At 42.1% G+C, this 22,687-nt stretch overlaps 1 protein-coding gene across 1 annotated transcript in view; it reads right to left on the bottom strand.

The window, feature by feature from the left end:
* ANKDD1B (ankyrin repeat and death domain containing 1B) overlaps positions 1-22,687 on the bottom strand; it is a 57,461-nt gene that overhangs the window by 18,501 nt on the left and 16,273 nt on the right. The window contains 5 exon segments of the mRNA XM_061188952.1: positions 9,349-9,425; positions 9,428-9,446; positions 10,192-10,290; positions 17,192-17,296; positions 17,395-17,497. Coding sequence (XP_061044935.1) covers positions 9,349-9,425; positions 9,428-9,446; positions 10,192-10,290; positions 17,192-17,296; positions 17,395-17,497 — 403 coding nt within the window.

Here is a 22,687-nt window from a genome sequence, read left to right as displayed (position 1 = left end):
AAAAGCAAAACTTGAATTTGCTCATGTGCTGGCAACTATTTACATAACATTTACATTATATTTACAATTATTTACATAGAATTTACATTGTATTAGGTATTATAAGTAACCTAGAGATATGTAAAGTACATGGGAGGGGACTTCCCTGGTAGCGCAGTGGTTAAGAATCCGCCTGCCAGTGCAGGAGACACGGGTTCGGGCCCTGGTCCGGGAAGATCCCACATGCCGCGGAGCAACTAAGACCGTGCACCACAACTACTGAGCCTGAGCTCTAGAGCCTGCAAACCACAAATACTGAGCCCGTGAGCCACAACTACTGAAGCCCGCATACCTAGAGCCCGTGCTCCGCAACAAGAGAAGCCACCGCAATGAGAAGCCTGCGCACCACAACGAAGAGTAGCCCCCGCTCGCTGCAACTAGAGATAGCCCACGCCCAGCAACGAAGCCAAAAATAATAAGTAAAAATTTTTTAAAAATAAAGTACATGGGAGGCTGTGCATAGCTTACATGCCAATACTATGCATTTTATTTAAGGGACTTGAGCATCCTCGGATTTTGGTATCCCAGGGAGGGGGTGTCCTGTAATTGCAGGATTGATGCAAAGTATTTTCAGGTCCTCAGAATAAGGAGGCTGTAGGTTAGTATGTTTTCCTAAAATGGTTGCATAAGTATGTCCCATCCAATCTGCTCTTCTGCAGTGTGACCCTGCCACTCCCCACCAAGGAGTGGGGTTTATTTCTTCACCCCCTTGAATCTGGGTAGACCCTGTCACTGCTTTGGCCAGTAGAATATGGCAGAAGTGACAGTGTGCTAGTTCCAGGTGTGACCCTTAACTGGCCTGGCAGCTTCTGCTCCCTACATCATGGAAGCCAGCTGCCATGCTATGAGAAGGCAACGCAGATGCCACACGTTGGTGCTCTTGTCAAGAGCCCCAGCTGATAGCCAACCTCAACTGCCAGGCATGTGAGTGAGCCACTGTGGACATCCACCTCAGGTAAGTCTGCAAACGACTGAAGTCCTGGCCGAAACTGACTGCAACCACATACCCGACCCAATGTAAGAATCTCCCCGCTGAGCTCAGTCAACCCTCAGAGCCAGGAAAGATAACAGTGCATTGTTCTAAGCCACTGTGCTTTGGGTTGGTTTGTTATGAAGTAATAGATAAGTGGTATAAATACTCACAGGAATGATACACGCTCTGACCAACTGGAGTCTAGCTTGAGCTGATACTAAATGCCTATATGACCTTGTATAAATGACCTCTCAAGGATGGGCCTCTATGTCTTCCTCTGTAAAAATGACATAACCACCTATATTATTAGTTTTCTATTGATGCTAATAACAAATTACCACAAACTTAGTGCCTTAAACAATACAAATGTATTATCTTACAGCTCTGGAGGTCAGAAGTCTGAAATGAGTCTCACTGGGTGAAAATAAAGGCCTTTCTGGAGGCTTTCAGGAGAATCCATTTACCTTTTTCAGTTTGTAGAAACCACCCACATTCCTTGGCTTGCAGCCCCCTTCCTCCACCTTCAAAGTCAGCAGTGGTGTGCTGAGTCCGTCTCACGTTGCATCCCTCTGACCTCCCTACCGGCCTCCTCCTTCGTTTTTAAAGGACCCTGGTGATTACATTAGGCTCACCTGGATAATCTCATTGTAAGGTCAGATGATGAGCAACCTTAATTCCATCTGCAAAGCAACCTTAATTCCCCTTTGTCATGTAACCTCACATACTCACAGGTTCCAAGGGTCATAATGTGGACATCTTTGGGGGCCGTTATTCTGCCTACCACACCATCCTACCTCCTTCTCTCAAACCAAAGCAACACTTGGAAAATAAATGAGCTAGTAAATGTGTACAATAATCACAAGTATCTTATTCATTCCACAAAAAATTATTGAGCACTTATTAGGTGTCAGCCCCCCTGTTAGACTGCGGGGGCTATGACTAAACCGACAAGATCTCTGACGTTACATTCAGTAGGGGTGGACAATCAGTTGATTGGTAGATCAGTAGATTTAGAACCCATTTATTAGATTCTAGACATTATTAGAAGAATAACATCAGCTAGTGACAATGAGAATGCTACAACGAGAAGTAAAATAGCATGACTGGATGGTTACTTTCCAGTGAGTGATCAAGAAAAGCTTCTTGGATAGGGTGACGTCTAGACTGAGATCAGAATGGTAGGAAGTGTCCCCCCAGTGGAAAGATCTGACGCAGAAACAGGCTTGTGAAGAGCCCAAAGCCAGGAACCCTATAGTGGGAAGAGCTCTAGGAGTCTGTGGCATTTCATCCATGAGGCACCACAGGCACAGTGTGTAGGGCCTACAGACTTTTTAAGAGCTAAAGAAATATTTGAAATCTTAAAAAAAAAGGTTGGGCTTCCCTGCTGGCGCAGTGGGTAAGAATCCGCCTGCCAATGCAGGGGACACGGGTTCGAGCCCTGGTCTGGGAAGATCCCACATGCCAGGGAGCAACTAAGCCCGTGCGCCACTACTACTGAGCCTGCTGCACTCAAGAGCCCGCGAGCCACAACTACTGAGCCCGTGCACCACAACTACTGAAGCCCACGCGCCTAGAGCCCGTGCTCCGCAACAAGAGAAGACACCGCAATGAGAAGCCCGGGCACCACAATGAAGAGCAGCCCCGGCTCGCGGCAACTAGAGAAAGCCCGCGTGCAGCAATGAAGACCCAATGCGGCCAAAAATAAATAAATAAAATAAAATAATTTTTTAAAAAAAGTCATGCCATTCTTAATTTAAAAAAAAAAAAAAGTTGGTTCCAAGATACCAAAAGAAAAGCACAAAACTGAAGTGAATATTTAATTGACATGTTCATACTTTGTTGATTGCTAAATGTAATCTTCATAAAGTACTCATTACACTGTAAACAATTTGTAGGTTAAATTTTTTCACCTCCCTCAAATTCTCAGGTCTGCACAGAGTTCTAAGAAATCAGAGTCAATCATAAATTAAGGTAGTTTATCGTATCCAAATGATTGTAAATGCACAAATAAAAAAGCCTTTAAAAAATAATTTACAGCAAAAGAGGTACTTAATGTATAATGCGGGGGCATTTAAAGTTATTTGATAAGATGTGAGGATAGGGCCTCCAGAAATATGGAATTCTTAGGGTCTACAGTAAGTCTTCACTGGACCCAGGGTAGCTAGGCAGCCTCTCCACCCAGCCCAAATGGAGGCGGTCTCCATAGGCAGCTAAATCCACAATCTCTCCCCACTAACCTCCTCAGAAATGACTCGACCTTTACCCCCTCCCCTTAGCTGGGTGGGTGCAAAGCAAGCTCCTGGAGAACAAGACTAACTAATGTCAGCGGGTGAAGCATTTCCAAGATCAAACACAGTAATCACCTACAGATGTGAAAGCAAAATGAGTCTCACACAACCCTGGTGTGTATCCTTGCTGCTGGCTTCCTGCTTCCTGCTGCTTGTTTCCCCCGGGGCCTTTACTGGATTGGGCGGAGACAGGTGTGGACAGCAGCGGGGGCTGAGGCTCTTGATCCAGGAAGTGTGCTAATGGACTCCGGGGAAAACCCAAGATAATGTAAAAGATGTAAAATTGACTTAGGACAATTTCCAGGCTGTCTGGATGAGGCCAAGGCCATAAGGATACGGACAACGTGGAGCCTACAGTCCTGGCAGGGTGGGGAGAATACGAGCATGTGAAAGCCATTAGAAAGCAAAACCTTCAGAGGGCCAAATAATTAAGTACAGAAGGGAGGGAGGCACAGAGCAACTGGGTGAGCCAAAAGGAGTGATCCCAGGAGGATCTTGCTAATAAGGGAGGCCTTTCCAGGGAGGCTGCAGACCGGGGGGCAGAGGGACACCTGGGCATGACAGAAAAACAGCACTGCTCTCCATATTCTGAATGTTTCCTGGGTCCCGTGAATTCTTAACTTTGGGCTCATTTATTGCATTAAAAACCTTGCAACGTCAGTGGGAATCACCTCACCCTACATATTCCACTCTCTCTTGCAATCTTGTCTATGTATATATAATTTTATACAGTGAGGGACTTCCCTGGCAGTCCAGTGGTTAGGACTCGGTGCTTTCACTGCCATGGGCCTCGGTTCCATCCCTGGTCAGGGAGCTAAGATCCCACAAGCTGCTCAGTGCGGCCAAAAAAATTAAAAATTAAAAACTTTTAAAAACAAATGAAGATCAGTGTCAAAGGATCTCAGCACCAAAGTATTTTGTATTTAGAAGAAGGCATCATCCTGTCTTCTTCAGGCTCTAGAATGACCACTTGGCTTTTTACACAATTTTCTTTTTCAGCATCTACTGTGTATAAGCCAGGTACTACTTGTTTCTAGGAAGAAAACAAAGTAGAATAAAAGTGTCTGTTTGAGAAGCAATGACTATCTGCTACTTTTGCCCTACTTTCAATTATTCTCCAAATAAATTATTCCCCAAATAAATAGGAGGAATGGTATTGTTTTTGAGGAAACGTTAATAGGGGAATGTCAGAGGTAAGTCATTAATTCTTACCCCAAAGTAAGCAAATTATTAATACAATCGGCCCTCCAAATCCCCCTGTCCCCCACAGTTGGATGGATAACCACGGATAAGGACTGTATTATACCATTTTACATAAGGAACTGGAGCATCCATAGATTTTGGTACCCCTAGGCAGGTCTTAGAACCAGTCCCCCGCGGATACGAGGGACAACTGTATTAATTCTACAAAAGCCCAGTGAATGGGTCAGTGCAGGACCAGATTACCCAAAGAACATTCTGAGTCCCCCTCCCTGTGTAAATAGACATGGAGCACATACTTTATTTGGAATGTTGATATCACTTCCTGCTGCCAGTAGCACTTTGCTGCATTCTTCATGACCTCCTTCAACAGCTAAGAAGAATGGTGTTTCGCCATTCTAACGAAAGGAAAAAAAGTTAAAATTAATTGCCCCTTGGCATGGAATGAAATTACTTGAGAAACAGCATGCTTTCTCTATCTCTTGTGCATTACTCTTAATAGATAGCATTTATTGAGCATCTATGTGCCAACTTATACTGCCAAGACTATATGCTTTGGCACAGTTTAACTGCACAACGACTCTGAGGTCAGGGTTATTATCCCCACTTTACACATAAGGAAACTAAGCCTCAGTTGAAAAGTGGCAAAGCTAGGATGCAAGTCTAGCTCTTTGGCTCCAAAGCCTGCATTCTTAACTACTCTGTTATGTTGCCTCCTTTCTCACCTTCCCTCCATCATTCATACTCTCAATCTTTATTAATCTAACAAACAGTTATTAGACACCTGCTGTTTGTCAGACAGTTAGTAGGCATTGGGATTGGGAAGACAACTAGAATCCAGACCCTGTCTACAAGAAGGTAACAGCTTGTTAAGAAAGATAATCATGGAAATGAGGAACTAAAATGCAGTATGAAATACAAAAATAGAAGCACATTTGTACCAAGTACAGTTTTAACCTTTAAAACTGATTTAAAATATTGCATGTCATTTAAAAAAATGTAATACCTTACCTTAGTAATTAAGGTTCCTGAAACTCATTACGATAAACACTAGTAGAACAAAGTGAGTATCGTTTAGGCCACAACATAGAAAAGAAGGAACTGGTCTCACACAATAGTTACTTGGATATTTCCCCCTCCTCATGCAGATTCTTTCCTAAAAATATTGGGAAGAAATGCAGAATTCCTTCCCCATGTCCTAACCATTCTCCACCTTGGACATTATTCTGCCTAACAGCTAGGATAAGTTCAGACAATTTTACTTGTAGCTAATTAGGTACAAACAATCATGTTAACAGGGACAAAAGAGCATGGAACCAATGTTCCTATCCCACCGAGATGGAAAAACTGTATCCCAGCAGCTTCCCCTGAGAGCCTGGGACAGCCATCTGTTAGAGAGGAATTTCTTTTCATAATCTGCCTTCTCCTTTTCCAGGAAAAGAGATGCCAAAAGGCAAACCCCAGTGGAAAAATATTTGCAAAAATTGTGAAGGAAAGAATTCATGTCTTTAATATGTCAAGAGCCTAATAAACATTTATATCTTTGACCCAGCTATCCTACCTCTAAGAATATACCCAAAGGAAATAATGAGGAATACAGACTAAAGTTTGTATACAAAGAGGTTCATGACAGCATTACTTTAATAGTAAAGAAAAACTGAACAAAACCTAAATGTCTAAGACCTAAAGAACAGTTAAATGAATTTTGGGCAGGCACTAAAAATATACATGCATAGGAACACAAAGAAAACTGGAAGGAAAATACATCAGATATTTACAAGATAATCCTTTCAGTGTAGAGAAAAATATGAAAAATTGCTATTTATGTTTACTTTTATCTCAATCTTTAAAATTTATATTTCTGGCATATGTTTTATAATATATTAATTTAATTATAAATGTACATGTGATTAGGTGCATGCTCAAACTTTCTTTACTGGTATGAGTTTGCTACCCAGAATGTTTGGAGACCACTGCTCTAGAGCCTAGTCCCATGAGTCACTCCAACTGGTCAGGCAACAGCCTACGTCAGGAAACAGAGGCAGCCCAAAACTGTATGTACATTATGTGCTTCATCCAAAAGGCTATTATTATCACTAGATACTTTACTTTGTGCAAATAAAACCTATCACAATCTACAATTACAGATTGTTGGACTTTATGACTTTTCCTCAATGTGCCCCAACTCGAAAATAGCTAAGAAGTAGATGAAATCCAAGTGCACACATTCCAGTGGTAAAGTATTAAAGCAAAACAGGGCAAGCACAACTAAGACTTTAAATTAAATCCTATGACTATAGGACTGGATCTCTATATTGATTTGTGAAGGCCAATCATGGCTAAGATTTATCCTAGGTGAATCATGTTCTATTTGAGTTTCTCACATTCGTAACTCTTATTCAAGAAGACCAAATTCCTAGGATCTTTAAGTTAAACCAGTTCAACCTGATCATCACTACGTCAGATGGTCACACACATAAAAATAAACAAATCAAGGCTCTACTTTTGTCCATGATCCTCAGCTGAAAGCCTGGCTTACATTCTCCTAGGAACTGGAAGAGAGAAAAAGGAGGATAATAACAATATGTACCACTGATACCGATGATAACCAAGATCCCACTTACTGCACCCAGATAACACCGGTGATGACACCGGATACCACTTGTTGCACACTTACCATGTGCCAGGCACCATTCCCTGAACTAAGTGTGTGACACAGCCTTTCATTTGAAACCTCACTAAGGCCTTATGAGGCTATTTGATAGATGAGGAAGCTAAGGCTGAGAGGGGCCAAGTAACGTGCCCAAAATCATCTAGCTGGGGTGATGGAGCCAGGATCAGACCCAGGCAGTCAGAGCCCTGCGTTTAACTCCAGTCCAGGGATGCATGTGACCAGGCTGATTATGCTTCTCTGGTCCAAGGGGAATACTGACTTTTCCCAGGCATCACCCATGTCCACTTTCACAGCCTTCAGTTTTCATTTTGTTGCCCACAGTTGCTATTTTTATGACCATACGCCACCAACTCTATAAGTCACATCCTGTTTCTCATGTTAACATACCTGAGATCAGGATGCAACTCACAATGTCAGTCAACCGGGCAGCAGACATGATATCGCTGTCATGGCTTGTGATTTGCATTAAATCAGAATGGGTGTCAGCGGCTTAGAAGAAAATCTCAGAATCTATAGCAGGACACCTTTTGAAGGAACACTGCATCACAAGCATCTTTGAAGGCACAAAAGACAATATTTAGTCTGGAAAAGCAAGGACATCAAGACTCTAAGTGAGAAAGTGATTTAGAAGCATTCGACTCAATGTGTGAAGTATAGGAATACTTAACCAAGCTCCCTTGCTTATTTGGTCCTTTGTATGTATATGATTAAAAAAATCTAAGATAAAAGTCTAAAAACTCAATAATATAAAATATTCTAAATGACAAGAGAGTTTTTTGTGTCACAGTTTAATTGGCAGCATTATTTTTTCTTAGTGTTACATGAAATAATGATGTGCCTTACGATCAATGGTGTCTTAAAGTAAATGATTATATTACTTCTTAAAGTAGCTCTCAGGAGAGGTGCCAAGTTAGAATTCATCAGAATATTAAACTATGAAGTCCAAGAGGACTCCACTCACGTGGGTCTCCAAACAGCCAGCCTCAAAGGCATTGAGCCAGAGGTTAAAAAGTGACCACCCAGAGCAGATGACTCACAAGGGGTTTACAAGAACCCCAGGCCCGGTTTCTAACTCCCTGCCGCCCTCCACCTGAATATACCCCCTCCCCACTCCAGTGCCTCAGAGTGAACCCCCCAAACCCTTACTACTCTCCATGCATCACCCCCTCCTCCCCTGTACCCCACAGCTCAGGGATGGGCACCCCACCCTCCTGGGAGTCCAAGCCAGAGAGCTAGGGGCCAGAAAGTCTGCCCTCTCCGCATCCCCTGGTCACAAATCCTGTGGCCTCTGTCTCCTCCTACCACCTCGTCCTGCTTGCTGCCAGTGAGAGCCTCGGTGAGAGGCTTTCTGTAGCTCTTGCTCCAGCACTTCTGCAGTCACCTGACTGGGACTCCCCACCTCCTGCCTCGCCAGGCACCAATGCCCCCTTCAAACCACGGTGACAGTCACCCGCCTACACCCAGGATGGATCCCATCCCTGTTTGCTGCTTAAAACCCTCCAAGGTCTCTGCTGCCAATAAGTCAGAATCACCCCTCCTCCTGGAGAGCACAGCCTTTCATGGTCTCTCTGCCTTGGCCCACTTGGCATCCACCTTTCCCAGACCACCCATCCTCAATTTCTGCCACCCTGAACTTGTCATTTCCAGGACACACCATGCTCTTTCATGCCTTGGTTCCTTTACAGACGGGCTCTTCCCTCTGTCTGAAATACTCTGCCCTTGTGCCCTCCTCCAATCTCCTCGTACCAGTGTCCATTCAAATGCTCAGACCCACATAACATACCACCTCCTCTGTGAAGCCTGTGATATTTCTGAAACAGATTTTCCTTTGTGTTCCCACAGCACACTGTATATACATCTATTACCGCATTTAGCCTGACATATTATTTTTTGTATGCTCTTCTTGCCCTGTAGGCTTCTAGAATAAGAAAACATACTCTACCTAGCATAGAGCACATATTAAATTTTTTTTTTTTTTTTTGGTGAATAAGTGAATGGTTTAACAAATGAACCGCCATGAGTTACTTTAGAGAAAAAAGTAGGAATCTTTTTGCATCACATTTTATGTCCTATGGCATTAATTAATATCTTTGTTTGGCTCCCATTCCTTTCTTGAAAGCCATTCCTTGCACTTTTGAGCCCCATGCCCACCTGTAATGAGCACCTCCACATACCTCATTGGTCTCATTTATTTCTTGCCACTGGGTGAGCAGCACCTGGGCCGCAGGGCTGTGACCATGCTTTGCTGCGGGTGCAGGGCAGTATTCCCCTCCTGCAACAGAGACACACCACAGCAGAGCATCCTGCACCAAGGAACACGTTCCTCCCACTGTCAGGTCTGTAGTGGGGCTTCTAGGGGTGGGGCTCATGTTGGTTAAAGCTGTGGATAGAGTAGTGGCCATGTTTTCCACAGTTTTAAGTGAAATTCATACTTTCAAACTGTTAAATGAAAATAAATAGCTGTTTGAACGAGAAGGGAAAAATCCATCCATGTTCCTTGCTCTACCTTTGCTGCTAATTTGCTAGCAAAAGTGGGACAATAAAAGTAATTCTATATAACCTTGAGAAGCCAAACTGGTGAAAGATTTCTGGGAGGTAGTTTTAGCAATATATACCAAAAGATTTTAAAATGTGCAGAACTCTTTGACCCACAGTTCCACATCTAGGAATTTCTCCTAAGGAAAGTATCAAAGATAGGCACATAGACATGTTTCCCTCCCTGGTCAGGTGGTGCTGAGTCTCCCGCAGACCTCAGTGGAAGAAAACAGCAACTGGAGTTGACAGTAGAAAATTCCATGTAGTCCATTGATTTCACAGACATTTATGGAGCAAAATCGGCAATCTGGACGATCCACTGAAAAAGTGGGTTGATTTCACCTGGATATTCCATGATTCCCTCTAACTGTAGTAACAACTGAACAAGTCTACTGCTCACCAAAATGCCATCACCAAATCTACACCTCAACTGTCACTCCCCTTTCTCTGGTACTCAGCAAAGAAATGAAAGTCCATTTCACCTTGTCCTTTTCTGAAGTATGCCGATTAAGGAAGATAAGTTTTTCTATCATTTCAATGTGGCCCCGCTCTGCCGCCAAAAGAAATGGTTTTCTTCCTTTCTGAAAATCAATCACAAACTCCAGTGTTCATTATACACTTACTGAGCAGGCAAGACAACCAACAAAGTGGGCAGCAGTTTGAGGGGAGGGGAGGCGAGGAGGCCAAGGTGGTGATTCTGGTCATAGCATTCTGGGCCCTTCCTAGGGGAGGGTGATAACAATCCCTCTCACTTCAAACCAGACCCATTTCTGAGTTGTTGCCCCAAACTGTGGGAACTCCGCATCAGCACAGTATCATTTTTATGGGGGTAGAGAAGTACTGTTTGGAAACGGTCTTCCCAAGCACCTGGGGAGATGCCACCTCACAGCCAGACAATGAGATTCCCTTTCAAATGTAACAATTTTACCAACTTTCTGCATTTATTGAATAGTTCTTTCACTCGACTATTTATTGAGAAGCTGATTATGTGCCAGACCCCATCTGAGTCACCTGCATATCGCTCAGTAAGCCTTGCCTTACTGATAAAAATGTCTGAAGCAGAAATTGTCCAGGGTTTAATATTTACGTGACTCATTCAGACATGACATGTATCAACTGCTTCTCTTTAGGCCCTCCTTGCTTGCTCATATATTTACCTCTAACGTTCACCAAGAATCAACGGGAAAACTCTTGAGAATAGGTCAATATGAAATGGGATGGAGAAATTAGGAATTATCCAGAGAATATAGCTTAAGAGGGATGTTTAGGTGTGATTTGTTGGGGAGGAAAGTTCAAGTGCAGAATCTTCTGATTATGGCAATTTCTCCAACTTTTTACATTGCAAAGGGAGACTGCATTTTCAACAGGCAAAATGTCATCGAGAACAATGAAAGACCCATAAAAACCTCAATTTTCTAACCTGAGATATTTAAAAGCAGGAAAAGAAGTTGGGGTGGCAAAATAGCAGCGGAAGTATTCTCTTAGACTAAAGAAAACATTCACAGATTGGCTTGATACGTTATTAACTAAAAGCCTAGCAAGATGTTTGAAATGTGAAAAGCAAGATACAAGACTCTTTATAAGAAGGTTCCTGAATCTAGATTTGTTATCTGATCTCCTGCTAATGCAAGATAATAAAAAGATAATGGTCACTGTTAACTTGAGATAGCGGCTCATGATTCTCCGACAACTTAAAGAGAAAGGAAGGAAAAGTGCTAAAATAATAAATGGCCAAAAAAAAAGTGTGTATAGATCAGCCCTCCGGGGCTCTGCACTCATGCACGTAGGGAGGCCGGAGAAGCAAACTGGCACCAAAAATTCACCTCATTTATATTCTTGAGACAGATATGTGGTCAATTAGACCTACATCCCCAGCCCTTCAGAGTTTGAAATCCTGACTCATCATCGATGGTTCTCATCGCATCACTAAGGAAGGGCAAAGGGAAGAGACAGAAACTGCTGGGGGCCTCCATTTGCTGCTTGTGAGATTAGACCCCTAATTGAAGATCAAGATCTAGTCTTGAGCCATGAACAGCTCTTGGGAAATGACAGAGCCAAAATTACTGTGTCTGGCTTATACAAATATCTGCGAATACTGACAACAGATAAAGGTCCATATAAACAAATCACAAAAAGGAGGATGAGAAACACTGATGATATACTAGATGAAAACATTTAGTCACACATCCTTATAAATCAGTCACTTGTTTATTCAACAATTATTAAGCACCTATGTATATGTCAGATACTGTGCTAAGTGAGAGTGGCCAGGATAAAAAATATGGCACCCCGATGTTAAGAAGCTCAGAGTCTGTTAGGGAAGACGAACACACATACGAGTGATCATAATGAAATGCAGGACCTGAGCTGGCGATTTGTGGGAGTACATAACTCAGTGTGAGTGTGTGTTTGTGGCTGGGGAGCAGGTGACAAGAAATGGGGGGAGACAGCCTTTAAGGGTTGCTAATGCCCTGGAACAGCAGGAAAGAGCACTGGTGACCTGTTTCCTGTCCCCATCTTTTCCACTGGAGAACAGCCCCTGTGCCCCATTTTTGCGGAGCTGTTCATTACAGCTCCTGCCTCCTCCACCATCTACCCCTTGGTCAGAGTGTCTGGTTCAGGATGGTCACGTGCCAAGCCACAGGCCAATCAGAGTCACCTGTGGGCTTTCATATATAAAACTTGAGGTTGCTAGTAGCCATCTTTCCCACCATGTGGAGAGTAAAACTATCAATAATGCCAACAGAGACAGCCAAGAGTTGGGAGGAAAAAAAAGAGCTGGATCCAGCCATGCCTGAAGCCAGCCAGATACACCCTCAAACTCTTTAGTTAGGAGTTAATAAACTACCTTTAATGTTTATTCTAGATTAAACTGGATTTTTGTCACTCATAACAGAAAGAATTCTAACTAATACATATCTAGCCATCTGGGGGCACACACTACCGGAAGTATCAGGAGTCTGTTCAACTTTAAAATGGCCTTGTTCTTTTATCCTTGGTTGCTACAAAGTCTTGCATGTCTGCATGTCTAAACAGAGTGACAAAGGACCCACCCACAAAGAAAGCCTAGTCTGGTAAGAAATGGGAGGTTATCAAAGATGAAACATTTTTCCTCTCCAAGAAAACAGCTATTACTTTAAACTCTGTAGGCCCTTTAAAAAATGTTATCATCAAGAAAAAAAGTGAAAGCCAAATTACACAAAATAAGAACATTTAAAGTAGTCTCTATCTTATAAACATATCAAAAGGTAGCATGAAGAAAGATGAGGTGACAGTAAAATGAGATACAAATCTTTTCTCCCATCTCTAGTACAAGTTATTAGGCAAAATAACAACAAGAATTTCAAAAATGTGGGTTCTTTAAAAAAAATATAGTTTCTTATGTCTTATTTCATTTTTTAACCACCCAACCCTTTTAAATTATGCTCAAGTGGGCCTCTATCCAGTGCAGTCTCGGAGGACTGAGACTGCCCTCACTTGCAAGACAGGGAGATTTTCCAGCCTGGAGGACCGTGGAGCCTGGTGTCAGGGCCTCAAGCTTCAAGCCCCACACAAACCACAACAACTTCCCAGCTCAGGAAGGGATCCTGAATCCCTTTCTTAATTAACAAAAATAAGGAGGGTCCAGAATTCCTGTTCCTTTTGCCTTTATTAACTTAATGTGCATTTAACCTAATATGTCTTAATTCAATGCATTTAAATTGTTTGCACATGAATAAGTCTGAGGAGTTGCAATTATTCATTAGAAATTATTTTTCATTTTTAAGTTTACTGCCAGGGTTATTTGACAAGTTACCAAGTTCAGTAAATGTTTCACAAACAGCCATTAAATGTGCACCTAAAGTCCAACCTGGCCATCCCTTCCCACAGGGATCCCAGAGAGGGTGCCCTGGAGAGCCTCTGAGGAGAGGAGGCCGGTGGAATCCAGCATGAAGCCCCCCGGTGCCTCCTGGGCATGTCTACACACCCAAGACATTTCCCTTCACCCTGCGATCAGGAATCCACAGCAGAACCCTAGTTGAAGGGGAAAACCAGCAGGGCCCTGAATAACCAGAGATTTGAGAGAGGACAAGAACATTGCCATGAGTAAAAAGTGTCGAAAGAGCAGTGTGTTGAATATGAAGGCATGGAACTAGTGTGAAGGGGAGCTGCTGGGTCAGTTCTCCCCAGATGGGAGTCAACAGGTTTGATAAAATCCCAGGCTGTTAGATGTGGGCCTCAGGCCCACATAGGAAACTGTCTTCTCAAATCCCTTCATGATTATTATCCCCAGTCCTCCAAAAAAGGATGCTTCTTTGCATTTGGACCTCTAGAGACTTCGTATATAGATTCCTTTAAACCAGTGGAAGTTCCCCGATATAGGCAGCTGAAACCAACCTAATGTCATACCACCAAACTTTATAAACATTCAACAGATACATGAGTGGCCTCTGAGGCCATTCCCTTCTGTGTCCCTCCCTCTCCAAACATTTTAGTCTGAGTATTTATTTTTGATCACTAGGTGGGAGTTTACATGTAGATTCTAAATATCTAGACTGCTTTACCTATGACTTCTCCTGGCTGCTCTAATCTCTCTCCCCTGGAGAGGCCACATGATTTCTAGAGCTATGGAGTTGGGAGAAGCTTCAGTATACTCCAGTGTCCTCCATCTCTCCCATCTCACCCAATCTCTTCCAGGTCTAGTTAAATCCATTTTGTTAATAAAGACCTCCTCCCTGTAAGGTTTTCCTTGTTAGCTTTTGGAGTTCTCTCTAGGCTAATGAGAAGGATTATTAACACTGGGCAGGTATAAAGGCTCTCCATCACTTTCTGTGGATAAGAAACTAGGGAAGAAGGCCCGCTGTGAAGGCGGAGCAGTCTTTTCTATACAGTGCATTTCATGAGCTCCACAATATCTTTAAGCAAATACAGGTGGAAAACCCAATGCTGAATTAATTGACCCTGAGCTCCTGATCCAAGTTCCTACTGGCTTTTGCCAGTATCCTTGACCTCACTCACAGATCTCAGAAAAAGGACAGACTTTGTCTTTTTAATGATTAATCCAGGTTTCTTTAGGACTAAAATTGGACTCAAAGATTCTTCTCTCTCTAGATGACCCAGTGGACTCATTATTTGCTCCTTCCTCATCTGTCTCTCCACCCATCTTAATTTTAGGTCCTCTTAGCTTCACATCTATCTGGCTCTGCACAGTCCGCTACCAGGGCTCTTCAGCCTTTTCCCCAACAAATAGTCAGAGTTGGAGGAAGAGGAGTGGAACAGGACCAGCTCAGAGCCTGCCGAAGAGATAACGGCCAGCAGAAGCTCCAGAAGTGGGGAAGGTTCCCCACAAACTGCTTTGGTCTTCGAGCCCCTTCAGCTTGCCTGACCCTCCCCACACACAGCCGTCGCCCGTGAAAGCATCCAGAGCCCAATGAAAAGGAAGACAGCCCTGTTCTCACACAAAACAGGTCCTGATAAACAAAAAGGTCCTACTGTATAGCACAGGGAACTATATTCAATATCCTGAGATAAAAGAATATAAAAAAGAATATATATATTATATGGATGTAATATATATAACTGAACCACTTGGCTGTACAGCAGAAATCAACACATTGTAAATCAACTATACTTCAATAAAAAAACAAAATAAAATAAAAAGAAAGTAAAAAGAATGTATATATATGTATAACTGAATCACTTCGCTTTACAGCAGAAAGCAAACACAACATTGTAAATCAACTGTACTTCAGTTAAAAATACCTTTTATTAAAACAAACAAACAAACAAAAAATCAGGTCCTGAACATATATCTGCTGAACTGAATTGAATGGAATTCACTCATAGGCCACACTCCTAGTTAGCCTGGATCAAGCTGGAATGTCTGACTTCCTCATCCTGACATTAAATGCTGTTTGATTATGGTTATCAGTCTGAGGAAATTAGATAGCATTTTACCCTATAAAAATTGTTATAATAACTAACATTTAGTGAGCACTTACCAAGTACCAGGTTCTCCGCTAAGTGCTTTATAGTCATTAACTCATTTAAGCATTCCAACAGTGGCTACTCTGATATATTACTACATAGGAATGGCTTAGGGGTGGTGTCTGATCGGAAAGGGGTGGTAGAATGGCTTGCCATTTTGCTCACTGGCATAGGTATTTGTATATAAGAATGAGGAAGCATCAAAATCATTTCTATCAAAGAGTGGAGGTATTGCTGATAAAAAATGACATGGAGGTCAAGACATCCACCCCCCACCCCATCATGCCTTGGTGCTACCATGAAGTAGGTTTTATTATTCCCATTGCACAGAGGGAGATACTGAGGATTTCAGCAGTTGGAGAACTTGCTAAAGCCACATAGTTAATATATGCCCAGGCCTCAGCCCAAGTCTGTCTGCCTCCAAGCTGTAAAGGTATAGTTGCTCAGTCATATTCAGAAGAAGTAAAATAAATTTATAGACTTCACTTGAAGAAATGGCTTTTGTTGTTATTATTTTTAAGATTGAGGTCAGAAAAAAATGTGAAGGTTTTTTAAAAGAGGTGAAACAAAGCGAATATTACTGATTAACTTCTACAGAGACTTTAATGGAGAGTAAAGTTCTAGAGGCACAGTGAAAAGGAGGTTCCATTCAAAATCCAAATGCCAATCCCACAGACGATATTATCCTATGAAAAAAGCCTAGAAGGAGATATTCCAGGGAAAAGACAGTCCCTAGCACATGGGCAATGCCCACTGTCCTCTGAGAAGGGAGACGGTGCAGCACGGTGACTAGAGTCAACCAGACCGGAATTCAAACCCTGGCTCTGTCACTTCTCAGTTTGGAGCCCTCAGACCAGGTACCTAGCCTCTCTGGGCCTCGACTTCTTCAAATATCAGTAAAAATAAGACTTCCTTTGAAAATAAGTAAAATATTTTTTCTTTATAGGATTACTGTGGGGATTAACAGTATAATTCGTTCATCCAGCAATGATTTGTTAAGCATCCATACGTGCCAGGCCCTAGGCCTCTCGGTGAAATAACGTGTGGACACAGTATTCCTCTGGGCCAAGCACACTAACGAATACTCCATAAGTGGTAGCTGTCACTATATCACTTCTTATGAAAGGAAAAAAATATAGATGGATATGGTAAAATTGCACTATATTCCATGGCTCATTACAGCACAGCCTTGGGTCAAATACATTCCCAAAAGGCCAGGCATAATCGAGTAAAATGCAGGCACCCAAACAGGGTGGATACTGTCCACCACTGGCCAGGATGAGGGAGTAGAGGCAGCTTCCTCAACACCTCCTGCCCTCCTCACATGCAGGTGCTAGGGCCACCACCAGCACCAACAATTTCCTTCTGCTCTGTGGTCTGCCAGACAGAGAGAGGATCCAGCTACAGGGTCAGTTCTGTCTGTGCTGGCTGCTTTGGCAGTTTCTTCAAGGGCAGGAAGAAAGCAGAATTTAGTGGGGGTGTATTTGAGACCTGTCCCCCCAACAGCAAACACACCTCATCAGGCTGGTCCAAGTTCCTCAGGTGCAGATCTTGAATGAGGTACTCCACAATGCACACGTTGTTGCTCTGAGCCCCAAAGTGGAGGGCATTCATTCCATCCTAAAGAGAGCCAGGGTAGGGGAGACAATTACACTGCAATCTTCTCCTCCTGCACTGTGAGGAGAGGGCTTCTGTCCAGGTGTGATCCACATACCTACCTGATTCTTGGTTCTCTGGTCTGCTCCAGCTCTAACCAGCATGAGCATGATCTCGAGGCTTCCAGACCAGGATGCAAGGTGAATTACTGTCAAGCCATGCTTCCTCCAGAAAAGAGAAGAAAGGAATCTGTCACTTGGGTGAGCCACCACACTATCTCAGCCAACAAAAGCTAGGTTAATACCTAACTGTTGAAAATTAAGAAATGACAGTTTAATATACAGCAAAGGTGATGTTTCAATTCTATGGGAACAATGAATATATTTAATAAGCAGTATAGGCACAAGTAGTTCTTCATCTGGAAAAAGATAAAATTAAATCCTATATCGTATCATACATACAAAAAAGCACACAAACAATAAATATATTAGAAGAAAATCTAGACTATAATGTATAGTGTTTTAATTCAAGTTATTAAAAGGAACAAGATGATAAACAAAGACAATAAACAAATGATAGATTTTTTAAAATGTATCTTAATATAGATAAACGGTTATTTTCTGTAATACATGAAGTACTCTTACAAATCAACAGAATAAGGCAATTAAACCCACTGAAAAATGGACCCAAAAATGTGCTCTCTTAAGGTATTAGTGGAAATGAAACCATTAAAGTTTAAGCAATCTGGAAATATCTATTAAAATTTTAAATACAACCAGCAATCCCACTCCTGGGACTCTATCCCATGAAAATAAGTTTTAGGACCTAATGTTATATAAATAAGGTTATTAATTGCAACCCTTAAAACTGAGTGCAAGGTAAATGTCCATCAATATTGGAACACTGAACAAATCAGGGAACAGTCATACCACATGATGTAGGCATTAAAAATAATTAATTAGGGCTATAACAATTGACATGGAGAGACTTCCATTAGGTAGCTGTTAAATGTGGAAAATAAGACGCAGAGAAAATATAATATGATCCCATTTTTTATAAAACAAGCTATGACCAAAAACTCATATGTGTATATGTATGTATCTATATCTATTATAAGTGGGTAAGTGGATAGATAACAATGTGGATATGATTATATGAGCATGAGGAAAAGTACTGAAATAAACACACAGATCCCACATTGTTAAATGTAGTTACTGGAGAAGAGGAAGCTACACAAAAAATAAAAAACAGAAAAGACTGAAGTTATAAAAAAAATTCTATTTATGCATAAATTATTTAAAATATACTCTCTCTATAAAATCACACATGCATAAAAGAGGCTGAAGGAGAGATTTCGCTCAAGACCTAGTGACCTACAGTGATGCTGGGAGTACTTAGACTTGTACACCGAATGAACAGGAAGAGAAGTGTGAAAGGAAACAGCCAGCAGTTAACACTTGTCTCAGGGAGGAGGGACTGGAGGGCTGTAACCTGAGGAAAATTGAGACCTGCGCCCTAGGTCCCAAGTTAAAAAAGTCTATAGAGCAGACATTAGGAGCATGACCTGTAGACTCAAACGAAACTGACCTCAAACTCTGGCTCTACCACTTTCAAATGCTGTAATCTTGGTCAACTTAGTTAACCCTTAGCCTCAGGATCCTTAATTGTAAGTTCATGTGTCTGCTTTTCTGTTTCCTTTTATCTTTGTCAAAAAATCATCCATTAACTATGAATAAGGTCTGAGGATCTAATGTATCACATGGTGATTATAGTTAATAACACTTTTATATAATTGAAATTTGCTAAGAGAGTAGAATTTAAATGTTCTCATCAAAAAAAGAAATGAGGTGATGAGTGTGTTAATTAACTAGATGGGAGGAATCCTTTCACAAAGTATACACACACTGAATCATCACCACGTACACTTTAAATGTATCACAGTTTCATTTGAACCATACCTCAATAAAGCTGAAACAATTTTTTTAAATAAATCTCTTTTAAAATGAAAACAAACAACAACAGCAAAACCCACAGGGTTTATAGGGGAAATGGGGCAGGGGCTCAACACTCAAAAACTCTGTCATTGACACCTTTTTAAAAAGATAGGACCCTGCTATGGACTGAATGTCTGTGTCCCTTGATAATTCCTATGTTGAAGCCTAATCCCCAATGTGATGGTATTTGAAAGTCATGCCTTTGGGAGATAATTAGGTCAGGAGGGTGGAACCCTCATGAATGGGAGTAGTGCCCTCATAAACAGACACAGAGAGCTTGCTTCCTCTTGCCGCTCTCCACTGAGAGTGGATAAAACCAGAAGCAGCTCTCACGAGATGCTGGCAGTGATGTCGTCTGAATCTTGGACTCTCCAGTTTCCAGATCTGTGAGAAATAAACGTTTGTTGTGGAAGCCACCCAGCCTATGGTATATTTGTTACAGCAGCCCAAGCTAAGACAGACCCTAATAAAAACAATAGTACAATTGTACATGTTAAATGGTTAGGTATTTAATCACCATAAATATGGTACTGGACCTCAAAAAAAAAAAAAATCATCCATAACCTCTGTATACATGTCTTCCAAAAAGTAAGCCTTCTCAGCACATCTTATTTGCCTCTCGTAATCAACTGTATTTGTAATCCTGGAGACCAATTTGCTAAATGTATAGCGTATAAGTAAATAAACAAGGAATGAGGGTCTGTGGGGGACTTCCATTTTAAAGTGTATAAGCCTTTTGGCAGTTACTTTGGCTGTCCCCAGAAATTGCATTAATGTTTTCTCTTGTTCTCAGTAAAGTTTGGGTATGGAGAAGTAAAAAAGCAAGTCCCAGATTATGGAGATGTAACTCTAAATCTGTGGTTCTTCACTGGGGGCAATTTTGCCCCCAGGGGTCATTTGGAGATGTCTGGAGACACTTTTGGTTATTGTGACCTAGGGGAGATATTGGCATTTAGTGGGTAGAGACCAGAGATGCTGCAGACATCCTATAACTCCCCCAACCTCCACCACAACAAAAAATCACCTGACCAACAGGTCAATGGTGCCACTGTGGAGAAACCCTTCTCTAAACGTACATACCCTGTAATATTTACCTTTCAGCTGTCACACTACACAGTGAGGCAGTCTATTAAAGTCTAGAGTGAAGAAAACGCTTACCAATTTCTGCACTTTTTCCCAAGGAACAATGATGTACAATAACTAGTTGAAGTTTTTCAAGAAATTTTACCCCTTAATTTAGCCTTCCCTATAAATCAGTGTTTCACACCCAATAACACTAAATCTAGTTTCACATATGGTCAAAAAAGAGGCCAGAAATATTTGGGATGGATGATAAATCATTTTTTGATAGAAGCTCTATTTTTCCCTAAGAGGTCATTCCTAACTTTAAAGCAGCCAACACGTAAGGATTTCAAACACCCATCATAAAATCCAAAAGCAAGGAATGCAAGAGGCAAACAACTTGAGTCTCTGAAACCATAAATTCCAAATGGAGCCATCAGTCCTCAGAGGCAAAGAATCACTCCTCACAGATAAAAAGTAAGTCTTCTGATAGGAAACTGACATGCCTGAGAAGTTTATGAGCATGAGTCATAGATTACATTCGTAGTCAGTACCTGATGCTCTATAAAGCGTAAAATGCCCACAGACACCGACAACCTGTCCTCATTACCAGTCTGATGACAGGCAAGAAGGTCAATAACTTCCCCGGGGAACACGTGCACTCAGAGTAAGCAGCTCTGAGAGTAGATGCTTGCATTATCCTCTGGGCACCACCTGCACTCCACCTGGGATCCTTTATTCACATCTGGAGTAAGAGCCTCCATTTACCTCGTCTGCCTCTTCCCCAGATTTGTGGATGCTGCCCACTTTGACCCTGGAGTCCTCAGCCTCTGGGCCATGCATTTGATCCTTGGCACGCAACTTACCTGCTACAGTCTCAGTCTTTGCTCCCCAACAGAGTGTAGGTTCCTCAAAGCAGGGACTGTATCTATGCCAGTGCTTCCTGAAACAATCACCTGGGGATCTTGTTAAATCGCAGATTCTGATTCAGGAGGTCTGGGGTGCAGCCCAAGATTCTGCATTTCTAACAAGCTCCCCGGTGATGCCAGTGCTTCTGGTCCCAGGACCTACTTTGAGTAGCAAGGACTTATATCTAGTTGAATCCCCAGTAGTTGGCATTGATACTCACCCACAGCAGGCACTGAATAAATATTGATAGTGAAGGGGTGCCATTGTTGGCTCTTTGCAAATAGGTGTTAGAACTCAAAAGACAGAACTGCTAAGTCAAACTGAGGGCTCATCACTCACATAAAGAAGCTGCCAGGTCTGGCCAAACATGGCATTGCTTGAATTATAAAAAGCATTTTATTAGTTATGCTCTAATGCCACTGTGAATAATTGCTTTAGTTACAGAAATACTTAACTGAATGAATCTTTCAAGGCAGAGTACAGAGGTACATCAGGAATGATGCTATTTCCAACCTGACAGCATTTCAATCCCCCAAGGCAAAGTTACAAGAAGCTGATGCTAGCCAGAGTCATGCTTCAAATACAGGGTAATACAAATACATGCTCGGAAAAGCCTCAGAGAGGACAAAGTGGTAAAAGCTCTCTCCATCATTTTGGGTATAACTGACTTACACTCTGACATAAACGAGTAGTGTGTTTAATACATTAGACACATGGCAATCCTCAGACATGCTGTTTAAAAGAAAAGATACTATTGAACCTGGGCAATGGATACACCAGTGTTTACTGTACAATTCTCTCCACTTTCATAGTATATCAAAGGTTTAGGGTTATGGTCCTGTTTAAGATGGTATAAGTACACTCCCCTCTGTCTCTCCCAACAAATGCTATTAAAATCTCTAGACAGACGTTTGGAACAGCTATTTGAGGACTCTGAGAAGTAAATGACAGCAGGTAGATTGGGGAAGAAAACCAGAACTCAAAATACAAACAATCAGGGTTTCCTGATCTTTTTGTTTTTTCTTCCATACCTTCCAGCTGGGACTCAAGGCAGTACAAATCACTGGCCCGGACAGAAACAGCTCCAAGAGGAGCTTCCCATTCTGGTCTAAGAAGTGGAAGGGGGCCCCTACAGGGCAGAGAAGGTGGGGGAAATCCTAATTTTGTTTTGTTTTGTTTTGTTTTCTCTTCTGGTTCCGCCCCAGGCAAGCCTCACTCCCAAAGTTGCAACCCCACAGTAGAAGGGGTAGGAGCAGTGACTGGGCAAGCAGTGACAGAGGGAATCCTTCTCTCTGACCCGAGGAGCTGTGGTCAGAAGAGGAGGGTGCAGGTGGGGGAGGGGGAAAAAGGGTTTTTTTTCCTCTCTTAGTCCCAGAGGCAGACATAATTGTGGGAAGTACACAGCAGAGCTGGGATACTACACCCTTGGCTTTCTAGTCAGAAGACCAGG

This window comes from Eubalaena glacialis, chromosome 4 (assembly GCF_028564815.1).
Source record: "Eubalaena glacialis isolate mEubGla1 chromosome 4, mEubGla1.1.hap2.+ XY, whole genome shotgun sequence".
NCBI lineage: Eukaryota > Metazoa > Chordata > Mammalia > Artiodactyla > Balaenidae > Eubalaena > Eubalaena glacialis.
This window is presented reverse-complemented; position numbering and strand designations above follow the sequence as displayed.